The sequence below is a fragment of the Xenopus laevis genome, chromosome 3L (genome assembly GCF_017654675.1).
Source record: "Xenopus laevis strain J_2021 chromosome 3L, Xenopus_laevis_v10.1, whole genome shotgun sequence".
NCBI lineage: Eukaryota > Metazoa > Chordata > Amphibia > Anura > Pipidae > Xenopus > Xenopus laevis.
This window is the reverse complement of record NC_054375.1, coordinates 111,131,377-111,146,325: the sequence shown is the minus strand read 5'-3', so window position 1 is coordinate 111,146,325 and position 14,949 is coordinate 111,131,377. Positions and strand designations below refer to the sequence as shown.

The 14,949-nt window shown below is 39.1% G+C and overlaps 1 protein-coding gene across 6 annotated transcripts in view; it reads left to right on the top strand.

The window, feature by feature from the left end:
* The window catches only part of bnc1.L (basonuclin 1 L homeolog), a 61,756-nt gene extending 48,296 nt beyond the window's left edge, over nucleotides 1–13,460 (top strand). For 2 of the 6 annotated variants that reach the window (XM_018253138.2, XM_018253139.2), the window contains exons 2-6: nucleotides 1,620–1,686; nucleotides 5,845–5,947; nucleotides 6,034–6,269; nucleotides 7,688–9,573; nucleotides 11,248–13,460. In XM_018253138.2, coding sequence (XP_018108627.1) covers nucleotides 1,678–1,686; nucleotides 5,845–5,947; nucleotides 6,034–6,269; nucleotides 7,688–9,573; nucleotides 11,248–11,929 — 2,916 coding nt within the window. In that variant the 5' untranslated portion in view covers nucleotides 1,620–1,677 and the 3' untranslated portion in view covers nucleotides 11,930–13,460. The remainder of the gene's footprint in view (nucleotides 1–1,619; nucleotides 1,687–5,844; nucleotides 5,948–6,033; nucleotides 6,270–7,687; nucleotides 9,574–11,247) is intronic. The other 4 variants (XM_041586804.1, XM_041586802.1, XM_041586801.1 and 1 more) reach the window with 4 other exon arrangements.
* Nucleotides 13,461–14,949: the final 1,489 nt, after the last annotated feature.

Genomic DNA, 14,949 nt, shown 5'->3' with positions numbered 1-14,949 from the left:
CTTGTCCAGTGGATATCTTTCATGTTTTTCTAGTACCATACTGAATTTAAATTGTGCCTAAACATAAGAATAGTGGAGTTGCTCGACAGCGCTGAAAGTGTTACTCTTTGAGTGTGATCTAATCCTTTCCAGTGTGAGTTTTTGGCTTTTATGTTTCATCTGTTAATTGATACTGAGACATGACTTCTATTGTACAACTATTTCATCTATTCCAACATCTTCATCATATCTGATTATAGCCACATGCTGTTTGTAGACATTTCCAAACACTACTGAATGGGTCATGATCTTGCTCTTGCTCACAAATCAACTTGATTGTCTCTCTGTTGCTCGTCTACAACAGCAAATTATTTCTGGCTCTTTGCCTCTGTCCTACAACCTAAGTGCTGCAATGCTATGGTTTTACTGCCCTTCTCTTCAGTTGGACCATTGAGTGCACTAATTTGCACAAAACGTGACTGCTCTCATCATGCAATGCTTTAAATGCATGGTCAGAAGAGCCATCGCTAATGGCCATGTTTGCTTCTCTGAAGCTAATGTACTTATCGATGAATCCTTCATTTTATTATGGAGTATAAATCCCACCACATTGTCTAAACTCCCCCTGTTGTTAGCAGCAACTCCTAGCATCCAAAACGACCAACATGAATAGCAACAAGTGGATTACAGTGCAGTTCTTTCTGATTCTAAATTATCTGAGCCTGCCCTAACTTCGTAATCTTTTTATCACTGTGAGGTCTCATTCCTAATTACCCTCTATCTGCTCTACTGAAACAACATGGCTTTATGCATATAATAAATTTCTATTCCAAGTGTAACCCACGTAAACGTGCAACCTTTATTTACTTGTTTTTTTTAATGTCATTTTTCTGAAACCACTTTGGGTATTTTTACCTGTGCTTAAATAGCTACACTATAAATGTTATGATGGCATGCTCTCATTGGACTATGCAGTTCTTATGTAGATGTTGAACTTGCCTAGACCGCTTACACTCTTTCTTAATTTGCTGTGGAACGCACTAGATCAGTGATCCCCAACCAGTAGCTCGTGAGCAACATATTGCTCTCCAACCCCTTGGATGTTGCTCTCAGGGTCCTTAAAGCAGGTGCTTATTTTTGAATTCCAAGCATGAAAGCAAATTTTAATTGCATAGAAACTAAGGAAAGTGTCAAATAGAGCCTCTTGTAGGCTGCCAGTCCATATAGGAGCTACCAAATAGCCAATGACAACCCTTATTTGGCATCCCAAGGGAAATTTTCAATGTTTGTGTTGCTCTCCAATTCTTTTTACATTTGGATGTGGCTCACAGGTAAAAAAGGTTGGGGACCCCTGCACTAGATGAAAGCGGCAAGTCCCAACAAGGTTGCTAGGAATATATGACAAATACTACAGGGTTCCATGCTTGCTGTCACTGTTGGAATTCACAGCTATGCTTTCTATAAAATGCACACCAAACTGCTGTCTATGTATATTAGTGAAATGGTTAATGTATGTTGATACTCCACAGAAGTCATTATTTTTTTGTACAGTGAATGTCTAACGAGGCTGGTAGCTGGTAGGGAACATGTGCCAAGAAGTGCTTTCAGAAAGTAACTTGACCCTCTGTTTTGTGTGTTAGTGAGTGCATTCCAAGGAATGAAATTCAGCTGTTTGTGGGGAAGGAACCAAAGCGCAAAATGAATGAGGTACGTTTTTTTTTTCCTCTCCTCCTGCTTTAACTCTGTTCCCTCAGTGGGTTCCATTCACTTAAAATCCAACTCCAAGGAATGACAAAGATGCACATGTTTTTTATTTCTTTCTTTTACTGAATTAATTGACAAACAGGTGAAACTATGTGAGATCATATGGTATTGAATGCAAAAAAATGTTTGTAATAATGTTAATTATCTGTATAATATGTATAGTGTTTGTTTCAGGATATCTATCTATCTATCTATCATCTATCTATCTATCTATCTATCTATCTATCTATCTATCTATCTATCTATCTATCTATCTATCATCTAATCTATTGCTTCTCTCACTGTAACCCCCCCCCCACACACAGACACACACACACACACACACATACATGCAGGAGCCATATAGGACCAAATGGTTAGTGATAAGGGAACATGTGGGAGATCCTCTGCCAATGTGCCCCAGACATTGTCTCTGCCTCCTACCATTCACTTTGATTGCATCTAACATTTACTGTCCCTGTAATGCACAGATGCAAATGGTGCATATATAAATATAAAACATGTGCTCTATTGCACATTTCACTGAACTGAAGAGTAAAAAAAAAAAATCGGTCACCCAGCATACTTAAACTAGCACATTCTTTTTTAAGCTGAAACTTTACTTGTAACCGGATGTCTGAAGATAGTAAAGGAGTGTGTAGGGTTCTGCAAGATGTATCTCCAGTTCTTGATAGGGCTATGTTTGGCAGAGATCAGGACAAGATTAGCTTGCTAGCCTACAGCCACAGATCCTTCCCAGATTATCACCACTGCTACTATAGGCACCATCTCTCCCTGCTGTACCTGCTATCCCACAGCCACACTCCCTTCTCAGAGACTATTATCTCACTGTACTATAGGCACCATCTCTCCCTACTATACCTGCTATCCCACAGTCCTTTCCCAGAGGCTATTATCCTTACTATAGGCACCATCTCTCCCTACTTTACCTGCTATCCCACAGTCACAGTCCCTTCCCATAGACTATTATCCCACTGTTACTATAGGCACCATCTCTCCCTACTATACCTGCTATCCCACAGCCCCTCCCCAGAAACTATTATCCCACTGCCACTTTATACACCATATCTCCCTACTATACTTGCTATCCCACAGTCCCGTCCCAGAGACTATTATCCCACTGTTACTATAGGCACCATCTCTCCCTACTATACCTGCCATCCTACAGCCACAGTCCCTCCCCAGAGACTATTATCCCACTACTACTATAGACACCATCTCTCCCTACTATACCTGTTATCTCATATCATCTTTACATTCTCAAAGGCTATTATGCCACTGCTACTATAGGAAATAGAAACAGGAATCACTGGCACTCAAAGGCAGGTGCAAGCAGGGACAAGCCCTTGCATATTTATTAAGCAGAAAATGCAACATTTCGGGCCGAAACGTTGCATTTTCTGCTTAATAAGCAGACAAGGGCTTGTCCCTGCTTGCACCTGCCTTTGAGTGCCAGTGATTCCTGTTTCTATTACACAATAGGAGGGTGCTGATCCCTCCATAACCGAGCACCAGGCATCCATTTGTAGGCCAGGGTGTGCGAGCGGACCCTCCGTTTTGAACTGCTACTATAGGTACCATCTCACCCTTCTGATATATACTATGCCACAGTTTATATACTTCATGCAAGTAATAATGACCTGTGGGTCCCCAATATGTGCATGGCTGCAGGAAGTTGACCATTCTTGAGACAGCTCTAGTCACTGAACTATGGCATTTAGCAATGTTTGACAGCCAGATTCAGCTGGGAAAAATAGTAAGTTTTTGCTGTGATCTATCTTTTTAAATTAAGGCACTCCTTTACTGTATCAACAAGAAATTCTGAGTCTTGGCTATTTAAAAGCTGGCCCACGATCAAACGTCTAAGAGGTGTTTTTTTATATCTGTTGTGAAATTAGTCATAATTAAAATGTTTGAACAGGTTTTGGAGAAGTAAGGTTTTCACAGATGTTTGTAGGAAATGTTGCTGGTGAAAGTCTTGAAAGGGGAAACAGAGTGGAAAACAGATTTTGGTCTTATGAAAGCATTCTCACAGCCGGAGTATTCCCTAAGGATCCTGAGCCATGGTTCATGGAGACATGCTAGACCTTGACGTAATGCTAACCAACATGCAGAATACTCCACATTACCAGCCCTAACATCACTGCACGTTTCATTGTTCTGTCACTTATAAACCTTTCTAATTTCCTGTATCTGCAAGTGCCACTAGAATGCTAGTCCACAGATGGGTTAGATATCAATTTGTAACATCACCCCCTGTTGGGAACACACATCTGCTTTATTAATTAATCTGTGATTTATCATTGTACTACAAAGCAATACAAACAGCATGTGAATACTGGAACACACAAAACTGTGCTTCTTCTATATACAGTAAGATATAGTGATTTGGTGGACTTGACAAAATCAGAATTGTAAAAAGATGAACAGCACCACATTGTTTTCTAGTAGTCTAATTGACCATCCGTTTTTCCTTAGCTGTTGTGTTGCTCCTCTAATTCCCCTCCATTATGACACATGTTTAATGGGTTTCATTATGAGCACAGGTTAATGGGTTTCTTTTGTAGAGGTTGAAGACTCTAGAGTAGAATGTGATTAATTATGGAAGCCCTAAGAGACCTTGGGGTGAATAATACAAACTAGTAGTAGATATATATATATATAATACACAAAAGCCATGAAAATCTTGTAAATTATATCCTTATAAACGGTGAGTTCTGATGTCATCACTTATAAACGGTGAGTTCTGATGTCATTTCTGTCACATGACTCACTGAATCTTGTGTATTATAATAAATAAAGTACCCCCAGTTGCAAAATATGAGGATATTAGAAGTTACCTCGGAGTTCCATGACCTGTATAAAAACACTCGGCCTTCGGCCTCGTGTTTTTATATGGTCATGAAACTCCTCGGTAACTTATAATATCCTTATATTTTACAAGAGGGGGTACTTTATTCACTATATATAGATATCTACTGCAAAGTCCAGCATCCACTATCCAGAGCAGGAATGTCCAAACTGCAGCTTGATGCTTTGGGACTTGTAGTTCAATAAGGTCATCAGATTATTTGAAAAATTGGGGACATGCACCTTTCTTGTATGCATTGTTTTGCATTTAAAACCAGATGCAATTGGTACACTGCTTGTAGCCGGGTTGTATAGAATGAATTTGGTCTTTAGCTTGGGAAAATCACGAATAATGAAATTACAAAGTGTGTGTGTGAATATATAATGTATTGTTGACTTGTCATGCATTTTTCCATTTCCCCATAAATAATACCATGCTAATTGCCAAGATACAGTGTTAGCTAATGCCCACAAACATGTTTTGGTATTGCGAACTCACCATTTTTACAGCAAATTGTGTACCAGTAGGGGTGAGACTCCTTTTCATGGCATGGCCAGTTGTGCTGCAACAATGGCCCATCTGTAATTTTGCATTAATAATACTATATAACAAGTGACACTAGTAGCCTTTTTCTTATAATACACTGGCTCAAAGGTATCCATGAAATACTCGCTTATGTCTGCACTTCTACTCGCTTATCCCCTGTTCAAATGCTTGACATGTGCTATTTTTCTCTGCAAACTGTAAAATCCCAGACTTGGTATACACTAGATTTATGTGTCACACGGCTGCTACCAGATTGGGGCTTATCCATAAGCACATACGGTAACCATATGATTGAACGGCACAGAGCAATATAATCCCAAATGTAAAAGTGATTATTGCTTTGCACTTAGAAGTCAGAAAGCAATAAATCTCGGCAACGGAGTTTGTTGAAATGTTCTGTGTATAAAGGCAATTGTATCCATTCATCAAATTAGCTTACAATATATGGTTGTTTCTTGGTTATGAACACTCCCTTTTAAAGACATTTACATTTCATTCAACTTTCATGGCATTGCTTGCCATATTCTCCACTGGTATTTTTAAGATGGTGAAGAGGTGCTGAAACCCGACTGTGGTGCTTGTCTTGTATATGCCCCCCACTGTGATAAATCGGTAGTTTATCATTTCTTGCCTAATGTACAGTATGCATTGTGTACAACACGAGTGTCTGCATTAAGCTTTCTTCTTCTGCATTTGTATTACAGACCATACGGTGCACCTTGGTAAACTGCATCTGCCTTGGTTTTAAACCTGGCAAAATAAACCATCGTCATTGTGAGCAGTGCAGGCACGGATGGGTTGCACATGGTATGTTTTTCTTTGGTGTAATGTCAAGTGACTGCATTGTGTTGTAACATCCCTCTCATCCATGTTTTATACTTTATTTATTTTAGCACTTAGCAAATTACGGATCCCACACTTCTATCCCGCCGGCCAAGTAGAAATAGTTCAGTCCAGTGTAGTCTTTGATATCAGCAGCCTCATGCTCTACGGGACACAAGCCATTCCGATCCGTCTGAAGATTCTGCTAGATCGCCTCTTCAGTGTCATCAAGCAAGAAGAGGTCTTACAGATTCTTCATTCACTTGACTGGACCCTCCAGGATTATATACGTGGTTATGTACTGCAGGTACTTGTCTATATATTTTCCAGGCCCGGACAGGGCCACCAAGACCCAGGCCTAGAGTTGCAGGATTTTAGGGGGCGGCATGCTGCCCGTCAACATCCACTTTGGTTCAAAAACACTGGGGAGATACTATAGTTTTTAAAATATACTATAGTTTTTAAAATATACCCATTGCTCTGATCCAGATGTTGATAATTCAATTGAATAAAAGGGAGCGAACGACAGCGGGCCTAGGGCGCCTGCCATGTAAATCCGGCCCTGATATTTTCCACATAGGGGCATACAGCGCAGAATGTGAGTGATGGTGGGTAACCACATAAGTGTGCAAACCCTCGTTGTGTTTTATTTTCTTAATAGATAGTAAATGTTTTAATTATTAGGTTAGAAATTATGCATCTTGTTTTTCTTCTCTCCAATTTGGAGCTGAAACTATTCTCTGTTGCAAGGCTCTTACTCGAGCAACTAGGCAATTGTTTGAATGCCAGGAACATGGATAGGAAAGGGCCTGAACAGAATATAAGTAGAGTATATTAAAAACACTAAAAACTAAAAATTTTAGTGGCTGAGGCCAGTTATAGTTACTTTTTTGCTTATTTCCCCTTCTTTGCAAAGCAGCAATTTTCTGGGATATTTGCATGTTTTTATACAAATTTTAAACAAGCAAACCCCTTTGTAACTAGTTCTATATGCTTAGTAGCAGCCCAGCAGTACAGAGTTAAACAACCACAATTAAGTGAGCTATGAGAGGTTTTGGCCCTGTTACTTGCAACAATTACATTTTTATACAAAGCACCAGTGTGATTTTATATCATGACACTAATCAATATTTAATGATCTGGATAATCTTACCTTTTAGTATTGGGATTAAAAATATGGAATCAATTACCCTGAAGCTCTACAGCATGAAAAAATTATGATGATACATTCTTCACTGTACTGGAAACTCTTACATGCACTGAGAAAAATCTCAGCAGACTATCAAATACATGTCCTGTGATAAAATATTTATTGTAGTTATTGGGAAAAGTTAGACATGGCCAGAGTTTGATAGAAGAACTCCAAAGCTCAAGTGTAATTACAGCTGCGCTTTTGTGAGTACTGGCAATAGATCAATACGGACTCATTTGTTCTCTGTTCATAGTTGCCTGGAAGATTATTAAACGTACAATGAAAAAAATTAACTTGAAATAAACGAGTTGCTCATCTGAAAACACAACTGCTCATTCTTCTTTTAAATATATATACATATATTAACTGGCTGGAAAGTGCTTGTTCTGTGAACTGATTTAGTTGCTAAACAAAAGGCTTTTGGCAATATAAATGCTGCGCAGTTTGTTGACGGAATTGACAATGTTTTTATTGCATTTTTTGGGGGAAATGTTACTTAAGATTGTGTCCACCTGTCTTTTCATCTGTTGCAGGATGGCTCTGGAAAAGTCCTAGATCACTGGTCTATTATGACTGTTGAAGAAGAGCTAGCTACTCTGCAGCAGTTTCTCCGTTTTGGTGAAACAAAATCTATTGTGGAGCTCATGGCAATTCAGGAAAAAGAAGGCTATTCTGTACTTGTGCCCAGTACTAGAACCAATTCTGACATTCGAGCATTTATTGAAAGCAGCAACCCAAGGGGCAGTCCTATTTTACCTTCCACACTGGAGAAGGTGTCTCCTTCAGCCATTCATCCCTTTGAGAACATGATCAACAACATGGCATTCACATTACCATTTCAGTTTTTCAGTCCAGTGCCACCTCCGCTTATAGGATCACCACCAGAAAGACCAGTGCCTGAAAGAAACCAAGACAGAGCAAAAGATTGCAAAAATGATTCTCAAATATCATTCTTGGAGAGCAGCTACTTAACTTCCAGTTCTGCAACATTTCATTTGGAAAATGACTCTAACATGAGTTCTCGAGATGGTGCCCCCAAAATAGAAGATGATAGCCCTTTAAGCGATGCAAGCTCACATAACCATATGAGCAACTATGATATTTCTTCAGTCTCTCCAGAGAGTAAAAATAATCTCACAGAAAGAAATATCAATGGGCCTAGGAAGGGTCGGGTTTTTTGCACTGCTTGTGAAAAGACCTTTTATGACAAAGGCACACTAAAAATTCATTACAATGCTGTCCATCTGAAGATAAAACACCGGTGTACAATTGAGGGATGTAACATGGTCTTCAGCTCTCTGAGAAGTCGAAACCGTCATAGTTCAAATCCTAACCCGAGGTTGCATATGCCCATGAACAGAAATAACAGAGACAAGGATTTGAGGAATGGACTAATTATATCTGTATCTGAAGATTCTAAAAGACTTACACCTAAATCCTGTAACTTGGACAGCAGATCAAGTAATAACTATGTCAGTACTGCTCCTGATATAAAACTGCAGTCTGGTCTCTCCAATGTTGGACAGTCGTGTGTGCTTTTCCCCAATCTGAAAACTGTCCAACCAGTTTTGCCCTTCTATCGAAGTCCTGCAACACCTGCCGAGCTTGCCAACACTCCTGGAATACTACCTTCTCTTCCGGTCATTTCTTCCTCTATCTCAGAGAAAATCCTTTCCAGTGACTTTCTCTCAAATACAATGCCAAAAAAGAAATCTCGAAAATCCAGCATGCCCATCAAAATCCAGAAAGAGTCAATTGATGCACCACAAGGAAACCTAGAAGAAGTTAGTTCTGAAGAGGACAACCCTATACATGAAACAAGTGACGACGCCTTTGAAAATTGTGATAAAAACCAAGACATGCATAGTTCTGGGAGGATACAGAGAGACAACATGTCTTTGGATTCGTATAAATCAAATGACTCTGAAGATCGGCATTATCAGTCTGTCATGGATAATGACTACAACAGTGTGTCTTCTGATTCTGAGAATGAGTTCCAACCCTCCGAAAGAGAAAATAACCATAAAGAAGATTATGCTTTAAATATGAATTTAAGTGAAAACAAAATTGAACACTCAAACAACTTTAATGTTTCACAGCAGTTGGCTGAAGTCAACCTGTACAATAAAGAGCAGCCACAACATACGGATTCTGAAGGTGGTGTTGAATTCCGCAATTACTCTGTGAGTGGGGGGCTTTACAATTCAACTCCTAACAAGACTTCTGACTTTGATTCTGGAGAACAGCACTTGCAAATTCCTAAAGAAGAAAAACGCTTTCATTGTGAGATATGTAAAAAAGCCTTTAAAAACCCTTACAGTGTGAAAATGCATTACAAAAACGTGCACCCAAAGGAAATGCATTTATGTACGATAGAGGGCTGCCATGCTGCTTTCCCATCTCGCAGGAGCAGAGACAGGTAAGATACTGTATTAGGGCCATGTGTACATTACAATAATATGTTGTGCTGGTGTATGTACAGATTTATGATATGAAAGTAGTATGTTTGTTACTTGATTACATATGCTTCATAAGAAGTCTTAAAGCAGTTGTTCACCTTTAAAATTAACTTTTAGCGTGAAGTAAAGCATGATATTCTAAGATAATATGCAATTGTTCTACAATAAATTTGTAGCCTTAGAGAACATTTTAGAGTTGGAAAGATTCAGAAGAAAAATGCAAATAATTCAACAACTATAAAAAAGAAAAAATGAAGGCCAATTAAAAAGTTGCTTAGAATTAGCCATTCTATAACATACTAAAACTTAAAGTTAAACTACCCCTTTAAGGAAAGCAGAGACTTGGGTGTATTTTAAGGTGACGTTTTTTCCTAACTTTTTGTTTTTCTTTTTTTTTTATGTTGCTTGAAGTTTACATTTAATTGTGAACTATAATTTTCAGCACTTAAGGGGTAATGTAATGTGCTACATTTGCTACAGGTCTAGTTACCCGTAACAGTCAATTAGAACATAACATTTGCTTTTATGAAAGCAATTCCTAGTGTCATAGGTTATGAGGCATAGGCAAACCTGGCCCTTTTTATTACATACCCAGAGACTATTATCCCAGTGCTACTATAGGCACCATCTCTCCCTACTATACCTGCTATCCCACAGTCACACTCCCTTCCCATATGCTATTATACCACTGCTACTATAGGCACCATTCCCCTACTATACCTGCTATCCCACAGCCACAGTCCCTTCCCAGAGGCTATTATTCCACTGCTATTTTAGGCATCATCTCCCCACCTCCTGTACTATACCTACTATCCTACAGCCATAGTCCCTTCCCAGAGGCTATTATCCCACTGTTACTATAGGCCCCATCTCCCGTACTATACCTGCTATCCCACAGCCACAGTCCCTTCCCAAAGACTATTATCCCATTGCTACTATAGACACTATCTCTCCCTACTATACCTGCTATCTCACAGTCCCTTCCCAGAGGCTATTATTCCACTGCTATTATAGGCACCATTTACCCTACTATACCTGCTGTCCCACAGCCACGGTCCCTTCCCAGAGACTATTATCTCACAGCTACTATAGGCACCATCTCCACCTACTATACCTGCTATCCCACATCCTCAGTCCTTTCCCAGAGTCAATTATATCCATTGGTATGATAGATACTATGTCACTCTAGTATGGGCCAGACTCAATTCCATGAAAAAGAAAATAATCTCCTAATATACTCCAGTATACTCCATATACTGTAATGGAGTTTTCATGTGCTAAACCATTTTCTCATCAGTTTGAATCTGGCCCTATACCTGATATCCTACAGAAGAACTCGGAATAAAAGTGTAAGCTAAAAATATCCTCTGAGAAGGGAGTCTCCCTCTCCAGAGGCTATTATCTGGGATATCCTGTAGAGACCTATAATATGCTCATAATGTCATTCTTATTTTGGGTATTGTAGTAAATAATTTCTTGGATAATAATGATATATCTTTAAGGGCTGATCGGATGTATAAAGGACCATAATAATAATTCTGCATGTATACAGGTCCACAATTACCTCACTGACTTTTAAATCTTGTTTATTCTATTTTGTGTCTGATAACCATTGGCCTCATTCTGACTTGCAGGCACAGTTCAAATGTAAACCTTCATCAGAAGCTGTTAACTAAAGAAGCACATGAGGTACAAAGCATCCCATACACTATACCCTATCTACTAAAGGACACTATTAAGGATTGTTATCAGGACCCTCAACTAAAAAATTCGGGACAGACATCTGTGATCTTCAAAGGAATGAACAGAACAGGGAGCCTGGTTTATCCCATGAGCAAGTTCAGAGAGCCTTGTTCGGACAGCTTTGGGACAGAGCCTGTGAATGACAGTGTTGTGTTGGATTTAAGCACTACTTCCAGCATTCGGTCCGTCAGCAGTTCTCATTCCTCCTGGGACTCCGATGGAGGTAGTGAAGAAGGTAACATACCAGTGGAAGATAGTGATGAAAGCTGTGAAGGATTGAGCTTCATTACACAGGAAGAGCTCTACCAGAATTTTAACTTGATCAATAGAGTTCACCAGAGTTTCTCAAGCATACCCTCTGGTATGCCAATAACCTGCCATATCTGCCAAAAAACATACAGTAACAAAGGGACTTTTAGAGCTCATTATAAAACTGTCCATTTGCGCCAACTGCATAAATGTAAAGTAGAAGGATGCAACACCATGTTCTCATCTGTGCGCAGTCGTAACCGCCATAGCCAAAACCCTAACTTGCACAGACGCTTATCTGAACCCCCACATATCTTGCCATAAAAATAATGTTGATAAAAAAAACGATTCTACGAATTCACTTGCTATTTGTGTAACTTTGTTTGTTTGTTGTTCTAGTAACAGTTTCTTTAGCCCCTTAAATTGCCACAAATATATAGTTATGCATTTTAGTAACCTCTGCAATTCTCAATTCATTAATATTTCCCCATTATAGCAGGAAAATCACTCCTGTTATTTCTTCCAGAGGGGCTGGTTAGTCTCTCATTGGGCAATCAAATGTTCCTTCTATAAATCAGAATTTTTCCTTCTATAAATCAAAAATGTAGCTGCATATGGCCTAATCTATAGCAGCCTTATGACAATTGACAACCTCATTTGCTGCCACGCTCAAAGCTGCCCTTTATTAAAGTGGTGACTTTGTGGGCAAGGTGATGTCGATGTGCATTACTGTGGGATATTCTAGAGAAGGTCTAGTAAAAATAAAACCGTGGCCTCCAGTTATATAAAAAAAATGAACAAAATACCATATAATTTATTAATACTATATTAATCAATAGGTTAATGCTTACTTCCAATCATTAGACCAAGGTCTGGCAAAATTGGTGTATCCTGGGTGTTGTTGCTCAGCATTCCAATGGTGACAGGTTGCCTGTCTTGGCCTTAAGGATATCATTTTTTACATTCTTTGCTGAAATACAGCATTCACCATAGGCTACCTGCTACTCACAGTTAGTTGCAACACAACTGCTAGGCTATCCTCACTCTACTTATATAAATCTGCGTCTCTAATTTCTCCAAAATAACTGAACTTGCCAGTAAAATGACATACCTGCCTTCTATTGCTCTTTTCCGATGCACTGTTTTTCATTTTCAGGGAAAAGCATGATCTTGAAAGAGCGAAATAGTGATGCATTTCAAAGTAGAGGCTGTGCAAAGAACTACCTTTACTGAAAAACTGGTCAAACCACTGATGACTCGGTGCCAGCTGAAAGGCTCTGACATTTTGTAGAACAAATTATTCTATGTAAGTAGGAACCTGGTCTTGTACAGTTTTGATACAGTGTTATTGTATGTCAACCGTGGGCCAGAATTCTGTTTCAAAGGTGCCCCAAGTGGAAAAAAACTTAGCACTGTAATTTAGATATACTTTGTCTTATATGCTATGCACTTAATATTTTTCTTATGAGCATTTTTTATTAAAAATGCTTTGTTCACTTTCATTTGGGTTGTATGACTCGTATTTCATTTTGTCCCCGAATGTTTTTTTGTTGTTGTTGTGGAAGAAGCTAAAGTTTCCAAAAGCATGACATCTGTAAATAACCATGCTGATTTATTTTGTAAGCTCCTTCTGAAACATATGTGAAAAGAATATAATTCCAGTAGGACTGGATATGTTAAATTGTGTTATGTACTGTATGAAAGAAAGCACACCTAATAGATTTCATTTGTAGACACTGTATTCGTGTAAAATAAATGCCTCAAGTTATGGATGTTTAACTTATTTTGTATGATGCTCAATGGTGTCAGCCTGCATATTGTTTGGTATTAAATTGGATTCCTTTAAATATGGCAATCACCTGATCATGGCCCAGTCTTTCTTTAGTGTTTTACTTTTCCAAACCATCTATGTGCTAAATGGAGCCACAATGCATGCAGAATGCAAAGTCAGAGCTGGTTGGGGGGGGGGGCACACTGGTCTGGACTGAGATTCAAAACAGGCCCAATATTTTCACAGGCCCCCACACATACAGCCCCCCACACATACAGCCCCCCAAGTACAATAAATAGTGACTGCATATGGCATCTTACAGAGGCCCTCTGGCATTTGCCAAAATCCACAGATTGCTAGTCTGCCGGTGCATGCATAGGCAATCTGGGAAACACCTCTTCTGGAGCTCCACAGAACAGCGGCTTCACACAGAGGGAAGGTTAAAATAAAACTCAAGGCCAAGATGCTGTCTGTATCTCTTTATGTAAGGGCTGTGGATGGTGGAGAGTGGATGGGGAACGTTGCAGTTTAGTGTCATCTGAATAGTTTCAAGTTTGACAAAATAAAAAGGACACCATGCAGGGTCCTTTAGGGATTTTATAAGTGGCCTTTTTTTTTTTTTGCATTGTACCACAATGCAGAGCCCATTCCTTTATTTTCTACCTGTAGCCACAACCTCATGCCTGCAAAAACAAAACAGATGGAGCGCTCCTGTAAAAACACCAGTTAAAGGAACAGTAACACAAAAAAAAGTGTTTTTAAGTAATTAAAATAAAATGTACTGTTGCTCTGCTCTGGTAAAACTGGTGTTTTTGCTTCAGAAACTCTAATATAGTTTATAAAAACAAGCTTCTGTGTAGCCATCGGGGCAGCTACTCAGCTTAAAGGAGAACCGGCACAGGTTACAAAGCAGATTTGCTCTATAGTATACAATGGGATTCCACAGAGCTAATCTATTATCTACGCGGTAGCTTGTTTATATAAACTATAGTAGTACACATCAGTTTAACCAATGTATGGCAACAGTATATTGTAGGGATGCAATGAATCCAGGATTCGGCCAGGATTCTGCCTTTTTCATCAGGATTTGGATTCGATCTTCTGACTGGCTGAACCAAATCTGAATCCTAATTTGAATATGCAAATTAGGGGCGGAGAGGGAAATCACATGACATTTTGTCACAAAACCCCTCTGCATATGCAAATTAGGATTTGGTTCGGTATTCGGCCGAATACTTCGCAAAGGATTCTGGGGTTCGGCTGAATCCAAAATAGTGGATTTGGTGCATCCCTAGTATATTGTATTGTCATTTAAAACACTTTAATTTTTAGATGTTCCTATTCCTTCAAGAGCCCTAACCCAGTTCCCTCTACCACCCTGTGTGGTGATCAACCTTTGTGAAATTATTGAAAAAAATTATGCATTCCATTTTTTTTCCTTATCCTTTTGTTTTTTGTAATTGTCCCGTCCTGACAAGGGATCTGTTTTTTGCTTTTGTTTTTTTGTGGCCCATCAGAACAAATCTAGGGCTGACTCTGATATTTTTTTTCAAGGTTGTCTAAAATGTGTCAA